Raw genomic sequence first — 19,040 nt, forward strand, 5'->3', positions numbered from 1 at the left:
TATTAATATATGGGATCTGTGTGGAGTTTTTGTAGTCGCTATCTATCCTGATCCTACCAATGGCTTTCTGAATCATCTCACAGAGTAGTCTCAAGATCAGAACCACCATAGATAAATGGAATGTTAGCCATCTATATAACACTTATGAGCACAAAACATAATTATAAAAAAGTCACATTTTTATGCTGAAATTTTGAAATATGACAATTTACACATATATCTAAACCGAAATTGTTTTTAATTGACTCTATAATATATAGGTCTAGACTGTTTTCTTGAAAAATGCCTATATCTGAACCTCACAACCATTGATGAGAAAGGCAGGTCCATATAGACAGACAAAAATATCTTGGCAGTTAGTATCATCAAATATTGAAATTAAAAGTAGAATTACATTTCCTGTTAGCAATTACTTAGAAATTGAACTTGATGACAATTGTAGAATATGTTAGGATTTTTTTCAAAATTAATATATTCATTAAATTATTGTCTTTTTCTTTGTTATAGTCAGGAAAAGAATAATCTATATGATAAACATTTCTCATATTTAAAGATATCAAAAACTCCATTTGGCATTATAATTCAGGTAATATAATTTATTAAGGAAGTCTTTATTTGCTAACCCTTATTATGTCAATGACATGTTTTTCTTTTTATAATTAATAAAGATGTTTCTCTTTGCCACACTATTTATTTCAGTTATTTTGTATAGAATACACTGTCAGTTAAACATTTTCAAAATATAATTTAAACCTCAATAGCCTAAATTTAGATCATGCCAGCAAAAACATGAATTAATTACAAACTAAGAAAAAATTAAGGAAATGACCAATCTAATAAGTAAACAGTACAGTTGGTTAATACAAGAACAAAAGTTTATGGTGCTAATATTAAGATTTAAAATAAATACCCATTAAAAGACTTCTATTTATTTTTACAAATATCAGAAACACTTTAATACTTGTCTGTTGCCCCTAGTATATTCTTAAGATAAATTCTCTCCTTTCTGTCAAAAGGAAAAAAATCTCTACCTTCCAGGAATGTTGGTATATTATCCTTTTAGCATATAATTTGAAATTATAATGCATGCAACCATATTTTGGTTTTTGTTACATTCTTATTTTCATTTCCTTCAATGAGATTAGTATACCTCCAACTCATTCCTGAAGACAGTGAGGAATAGGGGTGCACAGTTCATAATGAAGTGGAATTATGGTTTGCGAGAGGCTTAAGAAGATCTATCATTTATTACTGTGTCACGAAGGTGATGCTGCTGGCCCAGATGCTGAGAAGAGTCCCTCTCATATCAAAACATTCTGGATTCTCTAAACAACCCACCTAACACGTCTAACAGGCTTTTTTTTTTTCATATAATGATTCAGTTTGTCATTCTTATCAAAAACCAAGCCAAACCAAAAACTGATGAGCCTTTTGCATTGAAAGTGGGTTACAGAAAGGGAGGGGACACTGTCATTCAGAAGGTGTTAAAAGTAAGACATAGTATCCAGGGAAGACAGTCAGTTGGAGTAACGCACGTGAATAGCACCGATGACTAAGTCTATTACTGTCAATATGGAAATTCATAATCAGCTACATGATAAGACAGGCTTACATATTTTCCTTCTTGAACCCTAAGGATAAATATTTGCTCAAAATAGCAAGGTAGCTGGGAAGGAAGAGGCACTTATGCTCAGTTCTGAAGAGTTCAGTTCTGTCTTGGATCCCACAAGGTGGCAGAAGAGAACTGACTCCTGGGAGTAGTCCTCTGAGTTCCACAGGTGTGCCCTGGCATAACTAGCCCTCCACCCCGCCCCCATCTCTCCATCTCTCTACACCACACACACACACACGCACGCACACGCACACACACACACGCACATACACACGCACGCACACACACACGCGCACACACACACACACACACGCACACACGCACACGCACGCACACGCACACACACACGCACATACACACGCACGCACACACACATGCACACACACACGCACACGCACACACACACGCACGCGTGCACATGCACACGCACAAAATAAATAAATAAATAGCAACTGATTAAATAAATACATAAATAAAATTTTAGGAATGTCTCCTAAAAAAAAAAAAACCCAGAAGGAAACAATTCTTGGATCAAATACTTGGATGTTTTATTAAACTGTAAAAATATCAGTTGCATAAACACAAATATACTAGTAGTACTATAAAATGACAGGTTTGAAATATAAGGTTCTTTAGATAATCACTTTCAGAGTAGGCACAAATAAATCACACTATAAAGAACTTCTGATTTAAACACCATAATTCAGGAACAGTTTTATTCACATTTATCAACTATCACCTACAAATTTAAGAACATCAATAGCAATCACCTTCACAATTAATATTATGGGAAAAAAATCACAAAAGCTTATAAAAGAAGAAAGCTATGAAGTTTCTCTTACATACTAAAACAGTTGAATAATAAACGTCTCATTTCTCATACTAGCCTTTCCACTTCATTGGGTAGGTATATGAACCATAAAACCCTATCGATGTCAGCTTTAATGTGGTTTTTTCCCTCTGAGTTGAAAATAAGCTGAGATAAAATATTTTCCATCATTACATTATGCTGATTTGTGGATGTTGTTAGCAAAGGGATGACCTAACAGTGTTCACAAAACAAGGACATGTGGAGCTCAGTTTCTAGGCTGAAACAAACGAATCCATGTTTTCTTTATAGATTGACAGCCCAAGGCTCATTAACATTTCTATCCCAATCAGGTTAAAAGAGATTTACAGGTTTGAAATGCAACAGGACTCCAAAAGTGCAGGGGGATAAAAACTAAACAAATGCATCTTGAAATCTGGTTAGTCATCGCGGGATGAAGAATTTCACCAGAGAGCCGGAAAAAACAAAAGGGAAAGCAGAAGTTCACTGGATCCTATTACACAGAGTGCGCTAAGGAGAGTCACTGGAGAACCCTGGCTTTAGCTTCGTGAAAGGCATTCCAGATGCAGATTAATAGGTCCTCTGAGCCCTGAGCCGAATGCAACATTTTGCATACTGTATTTGCCAAGATAATAGGAGAAAATTATCCTCATGCTAGTAAGACCTTAGTGAGACCTTTCTGTAATTTAAGAAAAAACACTAAAATTTTAAAATGATGGTTTTCAGCTCGGAAAAAAAAAAAACCTTTAAAATAGCAATTTAAAGGTACTTTAAAAATGTTTAAAGTGACTGAGTATGTGTGAATGAACTGAATAATCTTAAAGAACACAATTCACATTTACGTAAACAAGAATAAAATACACTTGAATGAAACATTACACATAAACTTTCAAATGAATAGGTTGATAATTATTTAAATTTGTATTTCATTTTAACTTAAATAGTACATACATATTTTACTTCTCTAAGAAGCTTCAAAATAAAAATGGTGATTTTTGCTATCTATTTTGAATTGCCATATGAGATAGCTAAGAAATACAATTTGGTACATTCAAACTTATACTGTAGTAATTATTCACTAATATTTCTCTAATCAACATCAATATATTTATATTCCTTTACATATTTTATTAAAATAGTAAAAAGAATAAAATCTTGAGGATATGTGTCATAGAATATAAACCAAACAAGAAAGTGTATGTACAAATTGCCCTGCAGTATCTCGAGAATTTTTTTGGGTGAGGCTATTCCATAAGAACACAAGAGGAAATGCAAACTCTAGCAATGAATGAGAAGTAGATAACTGACCCAGAAAACAAGTTTATGAAATATCATAATGAAACATTAAATACATCATTCTAAAACATTGTTTCCAACTCATAGCAGGACCAGGTATCCATAGACTTAAATAAGTCATGGGCCTTGTGTTTGGGATGCGGACGCTGGAAGGATCAGGTGGAGGTTTTTCACCTTCTTTTTACCACTTCCCCATCCACCGCTGAGTCGAACAGGATTGTCACGGAATGATATGCGCTCTTTAATGGAAGGTCTTGTGTTTGTTATCATTGGTGCAAGTATTTTCTTGCTTGAACAACCTAGACAGTGATATTAAATATACTTTCTCTTAACATGATCCAATCAAATCATACTTTAGAATAAGTATTCCTAAATCAGCAACATGCACTTGAAAACTTTATAATTTCTGAGCATATAAAAATACATTTGTTGAATTAATGTATGTAAATGATATATGAAAAATATTGACACAAATTGCATTTAGGTTAAATAAAAGCAAAACTGTAACATAGGTAATAGACATCACTGTTTCCTTTTTTCCACATAGGCTTCTTTGTTTTTTTCTATCTGTAGGTTCAATGTTACAACAGTATGCAAAGATGAAACATTTTAATGATTCTATACATTTCTACGTCCAAAAAGTTAGTAGTTAGTGGTTTCTATTTTATAAAATAAAGCATATGCTAAAATTGGCCTTAAAAGTTGAGTTATTGAATTATTTCTTCATAACAAAGACTTTTTTGGTACAATAGAAAGTACATTAAACCCGGAAATTAAGAATCTCTTTAGGATCCAATCTAGCAGAACATACACAGAGACAGACACACACACCCCACAGTGGTTGTCAACAACCTGGGTTGTATAAGTGGAGGTTACACATGCCTTAAGTGTTGGGTGGGGAGTATCTTTTCAGCTGTATTGTAATGACAGAAAGCTGTGAGGATATTTTGTGCCCAGGTGCTATAAACGTAGAGCTGGGTGAAGGTTTGGTTATCTGGATCAAGTTATAGATTACCTATGGAGAAGCAACGGCAGCAGCTAGCTGTGGAAACAAATGGTCACAGAAATGGGCAAACGGACAAAGCATGTTTTGTTCAGCCAGATCCAAAGGGGCCATATCAAGAATACTATTAGAAACTTGTGCTCATCTGCTTCAAATCTCCTGGGGATTAAGCGACAGGGCTGTGTTTGTGGGGAAGCCACTGTAAAAGCAGCCGAAAGACACATTCCAGGGCTTCCTCAATACTGGCTTGAGGCGAAGGTTCAAACCACATGATTCTCCATTGTGATGCCTTCGTGTTTAAGGAAGTTTAGACAAGACAAAACAAACTCCCAACCTCCTTTTTTAATTTAGGATGGTGGAGTCTAATGAAAATTTCAATGTATTTTAAAACATTTTAGAAGAATTATCACAAAGGTAGACAGTATTTTGTGATTTAAATTTGTTATGACATTATGAACTTTAAAAACTTATTTCATATTTAAAAATATTCTCATAATTAGAGTATTACACTTTAGTTTCTAGAGTTAATACTGCGATGAAACAAATTCAATGACATTACTGAATGTCTGCAAGTGAGAATATTTTACTGATAGTCTACAAAAAGAATATTTCTGAAAAGTGTGTGCAGGGACTAAAACGTATTGTTTCAGGAAAGGGTGTTTGAGACATAAAGAGATTATCACCTAAGTGCCAAGGACTGCTGGAGAGAGAATACAGTTCAGGGGTTGAGACTTCTCAGCTGGCACTCCTTGTATGCAGTTTCAGCAGAGAAACTAATCAGGGAGGGAAATGACAGCTGAAGCCGGCTTCCACATGTGGCCAGATTCATCCTGCCTTAATCGAGCCCTGTGGGGGAGACTGCAGAAGAGGAGAATGCATTCAAGCCACAGGGATGATCCAGACATGAAGCAGAGATGTCCCATATGATAAACCAGTGGCCTAAAGGGTGCCAGGGGAGCATGCCAACAGCACAGCCTCTTTCTCACTATTATATATTGGAAAAGCTCTAATTTAATTTTTCCCCAAGTAACTGAATGAAATGTCTACTTCACACTTCTTTAAAAGCAGTCAGAGCAAGCAATCGCTACACTCTAGTAGTTAAAACTCTCTGAACAAAATGGAAAATGCAGGCTTTTATGAAAATACACACACACACACACACACACATATATAATGAGTATATATACATACACACACGCACACACACATATATGACTAAGGCTGGGTGTGGAGGTGCAAGGAATCTGAGAAATAATATATTTATATTAAAGTATGAGACTAATAAAAAACGAGTAGGTTTTTCACTAACATCTAGCCAAATGTGCTGCTCAAATACAGAGAACTAAATCAAGTGGTTGCAAGCATTATTCAAAGTAGTAGGTAGAAATAAGTAGGAGCTTTAAAACTGAAGTCAACAACATAGTTCACTATTGGTTAATAGTATTCTTCTTGAAGCTATCTAATAACAACATCTATCATTCAAATACTTTCTGCTTAATATAAGTTTTAAGCCAAAATGCCAAGAAGCATCTAAGCAGAGAAGCATTTTATGTCCACATTATTGAAACATTTATAGATAATTTTACATACTTCTAGAACAATTATTTTAACTTTAGATCAAAATTAATTAAAAAGCTCTAATTACAAGTGTTTCTCCAATCTGGATGATTCTCCTGCTAAACATTTACCATCTGGTCTATTTGTTTAACTAATTCTGCTCTATTGTCATTGTTTTGGATCTGCTGACAAGTCTTCAAATCTTCTTGTACTTATCCTCACTCTGCTCCTATATTTATAAAGCCTGTTTATAAATTTTCCCTTATCTAGTGTAGTACATTCAGGAAATAATAACTACAATTTAAAAAAAACATTATGGGAAGACTTCACAGCAATTGTGAAATATGCTGTTAGTGAATTGACAACTAGGGAATTAATCTTGAAAATAAGCAATACTGTAATGAACCCAGAATTTTTTCTAAGACAATAGTTTAGGTGTGATTAAGTGCCTGAGTTTATTATCTTGCTATGTGTAAATGAACAGTTTAAGCAGTAATCTATATGGCTTATTTTCTCATTGCATTAGTGAGAGTCTTTGTTATCATATAAACTCTCAAATCACTAGATACATTGAAAACAAACAGAGAAGTAAAAATGCATCTGTGAAGGAATCACATATTGGCACTGATAACAAAATCATTACTTCATCCCGTGATTACTTAAAGAATGAAACACAGAAATAAAAAGCAATTTAATACGGTCAATGTATAATCGTTTGAAAATTACTTACCCACATGAAAATAAAAGAGAAAAAGGTTCTTGCTTCAAAACATTGATAGTGGAGTTCGACATACCTTACTGAAGAGAGCTCCAGGAACAGAAAAAAAAAAATATGACCAAAGCGATTTTAGCAGTACTTTTCTGCAGAATTATTGTTATGGGGTTTATTTTTGACAATAATCGGCTGTGTATTTGCAGGCAATTATAGAAATCAGTCAAGTGGGCTCTCACATTGGTGCTGGAAATGTGTCCTCATGAGTGTGCTATATTTCCTACCAAGCCACTTCTTTGCTACAAGAGCTATGTTTTGCTCAAGATTTGTTCTGGTCTTAAATTGAAAAAAAAAAAAAAAAGATTTAATCCTTGGTTCCTAACTAATGCCAAGGTCTATATATACAGTGTTTTGATAAGTAATTTAATATGTAAAATGCTTTGAATGACTCTCCTGGTATGTATAAAAAAACCTGTTAAACGGGTCAAAATAGAAATCTCATGATGTATAGTAATACGTCATTGGATTTTCATCAATACACCCAACACTATGTGTCTGGATATAAAAACCTTTGCAAAGGCCTTCCCATATTGTATTACTTAACAGCAGATACAGCATAAGTAAAGCATGGAGAAAAAAAATTTAATGAAAGTGACCAGAACAAATTTTTAGCAGCAAAGCATTTACATCGATTTCAGTGTGATGAATTAGTTACATTGGTCAAGTTCGAAGCAGGGTGGGTCAGACAGACTTCAAATAACACCACTCTTAAACATGTTTGATGCTGAGTGAAGTGCAGGTAGACCAATTTAAAATCAAACTTGAAGAATATAGATAAAGGATGCACAGGTTATTTATGCCTTGTGAAGAGTTCCTCAATGTTATTTTGCTTGTTCCTGGGATTTTAATTTTTGTTTACAGAACAAAAGGGTTCTATAGGTTATAAATTATTAGCAGAATTTTTCTGATGCTCAAAATTGCAATTAAAGAGTGAAAATTATGTTTATTCTTCTTATTTTCCTTTTGAGAAAGAGTCTAATTATGTAGCCTTGACTGGCCCGGGGAACTCATTATGTAGACAAGGCAAGCCTGGAACTCCTAGAGATCCACCTGCCTCTGCCTGCTAAGTGCTGGCCTTAAAAGCATGCAGCTTCACGTCTGCTTTATATTTATTCTCTTACTATTTAAGAGACAAATAAAAATCATAGGTTGGGTATCTTTGATAATCACTAAAATATCCACAGTGTTTGTTATCAGCATTAGGATAAATAAGATGTCTATATTTGCTTCTTACTTTTTATTTTTGGAGGTGAGTTTTTTAAATGCCAACATGCATAATACAAATATTTAGCATTGACAAAGCATATTGATTAGGAAAAAAATACACCTAAGAGGTAAAATGAATCAGAGAGGGGAGTTTATTGTATAGAATATCTTGTATTTTAACCAGTTAGAACTACTAGAATGATTGTCATATATATTCGACTTAGAATCTTTTAGCCTGCCTTACAGTATGCACTGTTTTCCAGGTTTTACCGCTTTTAGCATGTGGCTGTGGAATTACATCATTTCTTGCAGCTGTCTTCTGGACACACAAGGATGGCTAGCACATGCAGCAAATACGGAGAGCTAACGTCTTGGCTTGATTCTATATATATCTTGTGGTTAATACTGCTCAATACTGACCTTTTTCCTCCTGGAGGATTTTATCTTTGGCGATTTGATTTGGACAATAAAATGCTATAGGATTTGCCTCAGAAATAGATTACCACTCTCTTACGTGGCTCCAAGTCACCCCAAACCCTTCTTTCTATCAGCAATTATTTTGCATAACCTTGATTATTGTGGTTTTATGATTTCTCGATTTCATATTAGATAATTATTGGATTTTTAAACTAATATATTAACCAGGTAATCAAAAGTGCATCTCATTATTCAAAGAGTGAGATTTAATAAACAACAAGCAACTTCTATCAATCACAATCTCCTACATATTGTTGTTCTTAATGGAATTTTATAAGTCAGACCATGCTTGTCACAAATTTTTATGCTGATTTGGGATAAGTCTATTTATAAAACTCTCCAATCACTTTCAAAAAATATTCTTTTCAGAATTATATTCTGTTTCATATATTAACATCGAAGCAACCACAAGTATCTGTAACTAAGAAACTGTGTCTTGGACAAGGTAAATAACTAAATGTATATTTTTATCTTAGTTTGATATATGTATTCACTTGATGCTATCTAGCTCATGTATAACACAATATTAAAACATTTAATTATCTTCTCTCTTCTCTGCCTCATGTTAACTTTGTCAAAGCAAATTTGTAGCAATATTATGCATTTTAAGTAATCCCTAAAATGCTTGTTGCATCCTTTAAAATGTGAACTTTTAGAACTCAATTGGATTTTCAAGTTCACTTGCTGTCTTCACTAGCTTCAATTGCAAATGTTGCTTTAGTTCACACATTCATTCATCATGTGTGTGTGTTTATGCCTCCTGTGGTAGACACTGTCCTATTACTGTTATTCAAGTGAAATTCCTTGTCAGTTTCCTTCTGTGAACCAAGTAATATCAGGAGCTGTTATACTGTGGTGGTTTCCCATGTGACTCTATTCTCCAAATTTCATCTTTAGTGTCCTCATATGGAACTTGTATAAAATGAATACTTATTTCCACATTCTCAGATAGTGAAGACTTGTGGAGAGGTTTCCCAAAAACTTTTCATGGAAACTTTCATTATCCCTTTTCATGCTTATTAGTTCTTAGCAGAGAGACATTTGGCAACAATAAACATGGCTAGCCCGAGGATTTATTATATTATTGCACTTCAGTTTCATTCATTTGGCAAATGCATTTCACATTTGACCATACTCATTTATTTCTGTACCACATTAACTAGTGTAAGAAATTGGTTTGAAAGCAACAATAATAATAACAGAAAAGAAAAAAATAGAGTAAAATAATTTATTTAAGAAGAAAGCTGTCATGAAAGAAATGAGTAAGAAATAAAATATTATAGTTAGAAACATTATGCTTTAATTTATTATCAATAGAGCATGCACGTATCTTGCCCTCAAAAAATTATTTTTTTATCTACAAGGAATAAATGCAGCTGACATGTTATTTATCTCATGTAAGGGCAGATGAAATTTGCCTTTTTGGGATTGTGTCAATCTATGTTTAAACTAGCTACAGCTTCAGATCTGAAAATGTTAATCTGGGGTTACTAATAACTGTTATATTTAACTGTGCTTGTAATCATTGCTCACTGTTTCCTTAAACTATCTCAGATCTTGGATAGTATCAACTGCATCAAAGATATTAAGGCAACAGCACTTTATTCTGTGTTTCCTTTCTCAATGAGACAACTTTAAACATTATTTTTATTTGGGCAGTCTACTAACCATATAAGCATGGCCTTGGTGTGATAACAATTCATTTTAATTTACAATTTTGATTACTGGACTATTCTAAGAGCTGAAGCATCAATGTCAATGTTTGTTCAATTAATTGTCAATACTTCAGAGATAGAATATCAAGATTTAACAAGTTTGTACATTTTAATGTCCCTGCCCAATAACTTAAGACAGAAAACAAAACAAAAAAACAAACAAACAAAAAAAACCCAAACAAGCAAAAAATAACAAAACTTGACCTCTCCACTACCCCCACCCCATACCTTTTAAAACAAGAATAAGAAGGAACCTTGAACTAGCAACATGGGTCAGTTGGTGAAAGTAGGTAAAGGAATTTGCTTTCGAGTGTACTGACCTGAGTTCCCCCAGACCCACATGGTGGAAGATAAGAATCAACTCTCACAAGTTATCTTTTGATCTCTACAAGAACACTGTGTACTGCATGTGTGTGCACCCACCCACACACATGTGTGTGCCTACAAGTATAATAAAAATAAGCCTTAAAGTTAAAAGATTTACATTGGCAAAGACCAAAACATAACAGTAATAGTTCTTTGTGGTGTCAAAAAAATTAGCATTTTTACTATACTTATATTATTATAAAATAAAAACAGGAATAAAGATCTCAGATATTATTGTACAGAATAGAAGTTTAACTTTTCAGTCAAAAACATATTTGAAATGTGCTTACACTTATTTATTTATTTCATATGGGGAACACGAACATGTACCTGCAACAGCACTCCTGTGGAGGTCTGAAGAACCTGAAGAATTTGGTTCTCTCCCTCTACCTTGTAGTTGTGAGTCATAGACTCAGGTACTCAGCCTTGGTAGCAAGTGTCTTCACCTATTGGACCATCTCACCAACAGTGGTCACAAATATTTATAATACCTGAGATTATGTTTAAATATGGGGAAATACTTTTTCTAGGAGGGATTTAATTCAAATGCTTTTCACGGACAGTATGAAAGTCAACTGAGCATGTTCTATAATGAAGCTTTACTGTTTTCACAAAATGTGAACATCAATAATTGTTTTAGTAGATTTGTAGGCAGAACACAGTCAGTTGTACTTTTGCCATTTATTAAAAGCACTAATATATATGTTATTATATATTACATATATCATATATTATATATAATTATATTATATATAATATTACAAACATATAAACATATATATTTTATATTAAGGTGGAATTTACTATTAAAATAACATTTTATTATCAATCTGCTAAAAGAATATTTCATGTTTTTCCATATGCTTCCATCATCCATTTACTCTTCAGTTGGTCAAGTCAAATTCCCTCATGCTGTTACTATAAACATCATGCTGAAGGAATAGCAAGTAGCAGGAATCTACCATCCCAAGCTCTTACTTGAAGCTCCCACTATTACATCTCTGCAAAATATAGATCACCACTCTCAGTTGCAAATTGGAAAACACAGCCAATGTAGTAAGGTATTGATTGCCCAAAGTACAATGATAGTAACAGAATCAAAATTTAGCTTTGTATGACTAGAGTTTTCTTTCTTTTTCCTTCCTTCCTTCCTTCCTTCCTTCCTTCCTTCCTTCCTTCCTTCCTTCCTTCCTTCCTTCCTTCCTTCCTTCCTTCCTTCCTTCCTTCTTTCCTTTATTCCTTCCTTCCTTCTTTCCTTTATTCCCTCCCTTCCTCTCTTCCTTCCTTTTTTTCTCTTTTGTTCTTTCCAAGGAAATGTTTCTCTGTGTAGTCCTGGCTATCTAGGAGCATACTCTATAGGCAAGGCTAGCCTTAAACCTGCCTCTCCTCCCTGAGTCCTGGGATTAAAGGAATGTGCCACTGTTGCCCAGCTGGCTAGAATTTATCTTAGAGAAGACATCATGCTTTACATTCACTAATAAAGCATGGCTTTAACACAATAGCAATATTGACAAAATAATCATAAAATATAATTGTGAGGTACATATCTGCTTGTAAAAGCATGGAAGGGAAAGATTCACCCCTTATCTAAAAACCAGGCATTGAAAAGAAAAAATGAAGAAAAGTTATCAATGTGTGAACACAGTAAAACACTTATGTATGTATGTATGTATGTATGTATGTATGTATCTATCTATCTATCTATCTATCAATCATCTACCTATCTATCATCTTCCTATCTTATACCTTCGACATAATTTTTAAAATTCAGAATCATTTCATTAAGTGATGTTTTTAGACTTCCATATTTTTATGCTTATTACACTGACTTCCCATTTACTGCTCAAAGTCTTGAAAGATTTATGTTACCAAAACTTTTAAGGTTGGTCAACGAATCCTAAGATATATTTGTGGTTATGGCCATACAACATAAACATATACTTAAATAACATTAAGAATAGTCTCTCCTGGGAACCTTTTAAAAATAGACACAAAATAAGAGATTCCTTCATGACTAATCTTTAAGATAATCTCTGAAGAAATTAGTCTAGAATTATAACTTCATGGGTTTTCTTTATTAATTATTTCCTTCATTAATTTCTTTATATTTACTTTTTATAAGTTCCAAATATAAGTTAAATGCTCACCATTTAGAGGACAACTATAAGAAAATCAATTTATTCTTTTAAAAATATAGTTTCAGTTGATATGAAAATATGCAAGCTGGACATGATTAAGTATAATTAAAACATGTTTGGACATCGAAAAGTAATAGCTATTTAACCTAAGTATAAGAAGTTTATAATATTTAGTGAGGAAATAACTATGCATAAGTGTAAGTTATGGAATGTAAGGGACCTATAGAAAATAGAATAACTGTCTATATAGTCAAATGCTAGCTAGAGATCTTGAAACTTTGAAAGTAGCATATGTAAAAAGATATGTTAGGGGCAGGAAAATAAGATTTGAAAATAAGATGACAAAAATGGGCAGGTTAGTTCACCAAAGAAACCATAGTATTTGAAAAGTTTATAAATCAACTTATAGTTATAAATTAGTCATGTAACAAGAATTAGGAGGTGATGTTCCCTTGCACATACCTTTGTGAGCGCTATCATCTATCTTATCCTATGTAAGTACGTATATATGTATATATGATGCATGTATGTGTGTATCATCTATTATCCATCTATCTGTCTATTACTGATCTATTGACATTATAAAATGTAAAATTATACATTTAGCTAATTACTTAACCAGATTATGAAATAAAATATCATGTGTGACTTTCCTCATCTTTAACAGCAAGATGAGGTGTGTTATTATTTTTGCTGGTGGGATACAATCAAGTATGACCTGCTATACATTCTCTGCATTCAAAATAGTTCTTAGCTGACTCTTAAACAGGTGCTATTTTAAAAGTGGCAGTCAGTCATATTTAGGTGTCAAGGCATCCTCTAAGTTTGAAGGAACCAGGTGCCCCCATTCAGAATACTCTTAGTGATAATTACTACACCTACTCAGATGATATCTTATGAAAATAAGACATTGAGGAATATTGCTCAGAGAGAAAGACTGCTATGCTTGGTGGAGTCTTTTGAAAAACACTCACCCTCACCTAACCAAGCATCCTCACTGGACGAGCTAGCCGAAAGCTGCACATGTCACTTCTTGAACCATAAAATATGAACACCTGGGAACATTACCACACCTTTGCATCAGATGAGATTTATTATCGATGCTTTCAGAGAGAAATAAGGTATTTAACCCAACAAATAACGCTATTTTGAAATTCCATTGAGATTTTTCTTAGTTTTGAAAACAAACTGGAGCTGTAGTCTCTATTTCAAAATCATAGTATCCACTGTGGTAGAGATATATGATCATGAAGCCTAATGTTTTTAAAATATCATAATTTTGGTATTTAATTTAATGTGAAATTATATCTATCACACATAATAGTCACTGATGTATACTTGATGATCAATACATGTTTGTTTAGTGATATAGCTTTTCTTCAATTTCATTTCTATTAATACTTAATATAGTCCAAGCTGTGGTCTTTTGTAAAGGGAAAACTGTGCCTAATTTACTCTTTATACAAATGTTCTTTGTATATACTCTTATAATGAAAAATTTTTATTATTCTATTCAGAAAGTAGTAATTTAACACATGAATTTATGAACATGTTCATTATCAAGTTATTACCAGTTACCAACAAATGCATCCTCACAATATGATTTGTAATAAGGATGTTTCTCGAAAGCATTTCTCTTTTAAAATGAAATCCATACTCAGCTTACTCATGAAAAGGTTTTTAGAGAGGCACTGCAGGAGGATGAGGCTTTGGAGTTCCTGACCAGAATGTTAGTAGAGTGTCCCCTGTGATAAACTTCCCTGAGTTATGAGTTACAGGACCAAATCAGGAGCCCAAATCCACAGCAAATATTTCTATAGATCAAAAACTCCATGATGGATAGACAGTGTGGTCTTGCCCTGAACTCTTCTTTGTGTAATATACTGAACACCAAAGTGAACTTTACATTCCTTTTTGAATGGACAATTAATAGACTGACTTCAAAATAAGCTGGAACTATGGAAATTTGTGTCTCATGATAGGGTTATTTTAAAAACTCACCTGGAATGAAATCCTTCATATACTGACAGACCATCCTCATGAATGCTTATAAATATGAGGACTTGAGCATGACAATGTCTCTTAGACACTAGAAAGTCTCCAGTTGAATTTCTACCAAAGCTTTTAGCTTCCTTAATCAGCATACCCTGCCTCCAGCGAAGGAAGAAGAAAATGTCATGTACTCTCTCTCTTTCCTACCCTTTTCCCAAATGTCACTCAGTACAAGTGAAGCACACTGCTTACAAGAGGTGTTCTGCTCTCAACACTACGTTAATTGAGTCACTTCTGAACAATACACACTTCCATATTCAACAAAAGGGTTCACATGTCATGAGATGTTTCTATGTATCCAAATGAGGGCATGACTTGGGGTTTATTATTCACTATTACCGAGCCATTGTGGATATCCAATTCTTTGCTAATTGTAAAAATGAAGGCTATCAAGAAAGCACAGAAGTTGCCATGTTAAGTATGAAGAGACAATAAACATTCAATAAATGGCTTGAAAATTTTTATGCTCTACTCTTTATCAGCCAAGTTATGAATTGGAGGATTCAAGTAGCTGCTTTCTCTTTTCTGTGGGGATGGAATCTAATTTGTGAAATTCTTCAATTTTATTTATATTAGCTGTCAAAGAAAAATTATCATGAAGTGTAAAGATAATAAAAGTAATTGTTTTCTTTTGTTTCTTTTTTAAGAGGGTTTCTCTGTGTAACCTTGACTTTCCTGGCACTCACTCTGTAGACCAGGCTGGCCTCAGACTATCTGCCTGCCTCTGCCTCTCAAGTGCTGGGATTAAAGCCGTGTGCCACTACACCCAGCAATAAAAGTAATTTTCAAAGCTATAAGTTGCTTTTACAGTACAATTATTATTGTAATGCATAGTAGATAATAGGTATTAAATGGTAAAAACAGACAAAGCCAAAATAACTAATAAAATAAGATATTTTGCATAAATGTTATTTAAATAAGAAACTCACTTGACATACAAGTTTTGAATAACAAAGAAACCTCCATTCCTTCTTTGCAAACTTTATGATGGTTCAGAAATCTAGATAGTGATAGTAATCTTGGCTTATTTTAATGAAAAGTAAAGACAAAAAGAAAAGGGACAAAAATTAAGAAATTCTCTGTGCCAAGATACAATTGCCTGTGACAGCTGGCATAATAAAAGAACACGCAAGAGAAAGGCAGTTCTGCTGTTGGTTCATTTTAAAATCTGCAATAAGACACAAAGGATACAACGACAGAAAAAGAGCGGAACCTGTTGTTTCCTTTACAATATGCTAAGTAATATGTCACCTAATTTACACATTTTACTGATTTATTCATAACACCCTGTGAGAGAAACATTCTTGTCCCATTTTACAGATACTAAACTTATTCTTACAAGTTAATTTATCCACAGTCGTATGACTTGTCTCTGATAGTAGACCTGAGATGATAAGCCAGTATTTATCTAATTATGAAGGATACATGTTACACTATTATGGAAACAGTGGAGGATAGTATTTAGAAGAGTCCAAAGGCTCCCAGAGCATTTCACAGCTGTGGCTCATAAACTGCCCTCTAGATTTGGCTTTCAAAGTAAAAAGAAATGTTTTAACTTTAACAGGGTGACAAGTTTTGAGAGAGAGAGAAAGCTCAAGGAAAAAGAGCTTTCAAAGCTATAAGCAGTTGGCCCAGGGCCATGAAAGCGCAGTGTGTAAAATCTTTGAAGGTTAAAGGATCTCTATAAACTAAAAGGCTAAACCAATTATTTTTGGTCAAGAAACTAAGAGTCAAGTCCTTATACATGAAGAACCAATTAGCCTATTTACCTCTGCACTTGAGATCTCAGCTGCCATGCCTAGGTTGTGATCATAAAAACACTTACTCATCACTTATTTTGACCTGACATTATTCTAAATGCATTCTATTTGACTCTAACGGCAATTCTACAGAAAAGTAGCACTATAGTCCGTTTTGAGGTACTAGGTTATGTTTGACGTCAGTACTCACAGTGTTTACAATTATATTGTACGGATGTAGCAGTAGATGAATAATTACAATGACTAAGTATTTTACTCAATCATTTGGATATTTAATTTAATCCTTTTCTAAAATGACTTATCTTAAAATTTCACTTGCTAAGCTTATTTAAAGACTGTTAGTGTTTTCAATATAGTCATCTATCATCAACTAATTGGAATTTCATTGTGTGGGAATAGTATTATTCTGTTGTGTTACAGATTGTATTAGGTTGAGGAGGCAGTCTGCAGGCGTTGGGAAGGATAATAGAAAGTAGGGGTATTCAGGTATGTTCACAACACATTTATACCACATCATTAAAGATTTTTAAATAATACAAAGGTAAGTATAAAAATAATCTAGAGGATTTATAATCGAAAGGAATTCATGAATTTTATTTAATGATCTTATATATTCTGTGACCTATGGTTCAATGTCATGCATATGAAACACAAAGCTGTGTGTTACAGCATAGTTGCTGATTTATTGAGCAATTTGAATTTTAATTATCTGATGGCATATAATCAACAAAGTTTCTTGTTAGTGTTATTTATTTCTTCCTTTTCATTTTTTTTTTTCAGTGCTGGGGATCAAACTTAGGCTGTGCTTGCTAAGCAAGCTCTCTACTAGAAAACTAAACAACACAAGTCCTGAAGAAATGTTTTGATACTCTGTACAATGAGAAAACAGTATTGTGCTTTTGTATTTCATTTTAGATTGTTCATTTTTTAACCTTTAGTGATTGAAATTGATATCCAATGCATAACATGGGTTGCATTACTCATATATATGTATGCCACAGCTGAAATCGATGTAAACAGCATATTCTAGCAAGAACCTCGAAATTTATAAAAGATAGGAATTTTTCTTTATATCAGTAAACATAAAATATTGTTAAATCATACAGAGAAAATAAGCAAATTCTGTAAAGTAATAAATATGCCAGAACTGTAAAATCTTATATAACTGGGAATATGTGCAAATTAGAGATATTGAAGTAATTATTATAAAAGTAAACCAACATTTATCACAGTTAAGTTGCATGCGTAAAGGGATTTCAATTCTTATAATCTACTGAAGCCCAAGCATCTGGATGAAAAGTAAGGGCTCCAGAAGCATTTCCAGGTTTGATTTTATCTGGAAAGCGCTAACTGTATTATTGATTTTTTTCACATTCAATAGAATATGAATTTTGTATAAATATAAGATCAAAGAGTATTGAAGCTTTCAAAACAAATAAGGATAATGCTATGAACTTATGTGTGGACTTTTATTTCACTCGTGTTTTGGAAAATTAACAAATATAATATGAAGTGAAACAATTTTTACATATTACAGGTCATTTCAAATGGTCTAGGATACAAATTAAATGAAAAATTAGAAAAACAGGATTTATTAATATAAAATTCCTCAAGATGCAGATTTTTTTATGTTTACCTTTTTGAGAGTTTATACCTGTTATATATTTTTGTTCATATAACTTTTTACATCTGTAAAGCAGGCTGTTCCATCCCTAAATTAAAATTGAGAGATAATAAACATATTTGGTAGGCGTGACTATAAAGTCACCTGTGACAAACATAATCAAAATGACATCTTTCAAATTAAAGTATTTTTTAAAATCATGTTCATTTAATACTTTATCATGCAAAATTCTGCTACATTTGAAAATGTTTTCTTTAAGACATAACTTTCTTTGAACCATTTAATAATGACGAAGGCCCAAATTCTCTGGTTTAATATACAAATTCAACTTTTAAAGGTTATCCTTAGAATCTTTAAAAAAAAAAAAAAGATCAAAGCATCCAACATGATCAAGAGAGTGGATGAGTGAGGAGCCTTGATTTACATAATCTAATTAAAGAAGTACTGATGCCGTGAGTTTTAGAAATAATTTAATTTGGTCCATATCAAAGAAGACATGTAAAGGAAGGAGAGAGGGCAAAGGCAAGTTTGTGGGTAGCACTGGTGGCTGGCACCCTAGCTCCTATCTGTGAAAGAATGCATGTTGGCATTAGCTTTGGTCAATTCCATCTGTGATGTCTAAATTAATTCTGA

General features: G+C 33.2%; 1 protein-coding gene across 7 annotated transcripts in view; it reads right to left on the bottom strand.

Annotated features, from left to right (window-relative positions):
- Positions 1–2,135: 2,135 nt before the first annotated feature.
- Lrriq1 (leucine rich repeats and IQ motif containing 1) overlaps positions 2,136–19,040 on the bottom strand; it is a 188,681-nt gene continuing 171,776 nt past the window's right edge. For 6 of the 7 annotated variants that reach the window (XM_076553850.1, XM_076553849.1, XM_042263248.2 and 3 more), the window contains one exon: positions 2,136–4,036. In XM_076553850.1, coding sequence (XP_076409965.1) covers positions 3,855–4,036 — 182 coding nt within the window. In that variant the 3' untranslated portion in view covers positions 2,136–3,854. Of the gene's footprint in view, positions 4,037–18,860; positions 18,974–19,040 lie in introns of those variants that run through there. The other variant, XM_076553851.1, reaches the window with a different exon arrangement.

This window comes from Peromyscus maniculatus, chromosome 18 (genome assembly GCF_049852395.1).
Source record: "Peromyscus maniculatus bairdii isolate BWxNUB_F1_BW_parent chromosome 18, HU_Pman_BW_mat_3.1, whole genome shotgun sequence".
Lineage (NCBI taxonomy): Eukaryota > Metazoa > Chordata > Mammalia > Rodentia > Cricetidae > Peromyscus > Peromyscus maniculatus.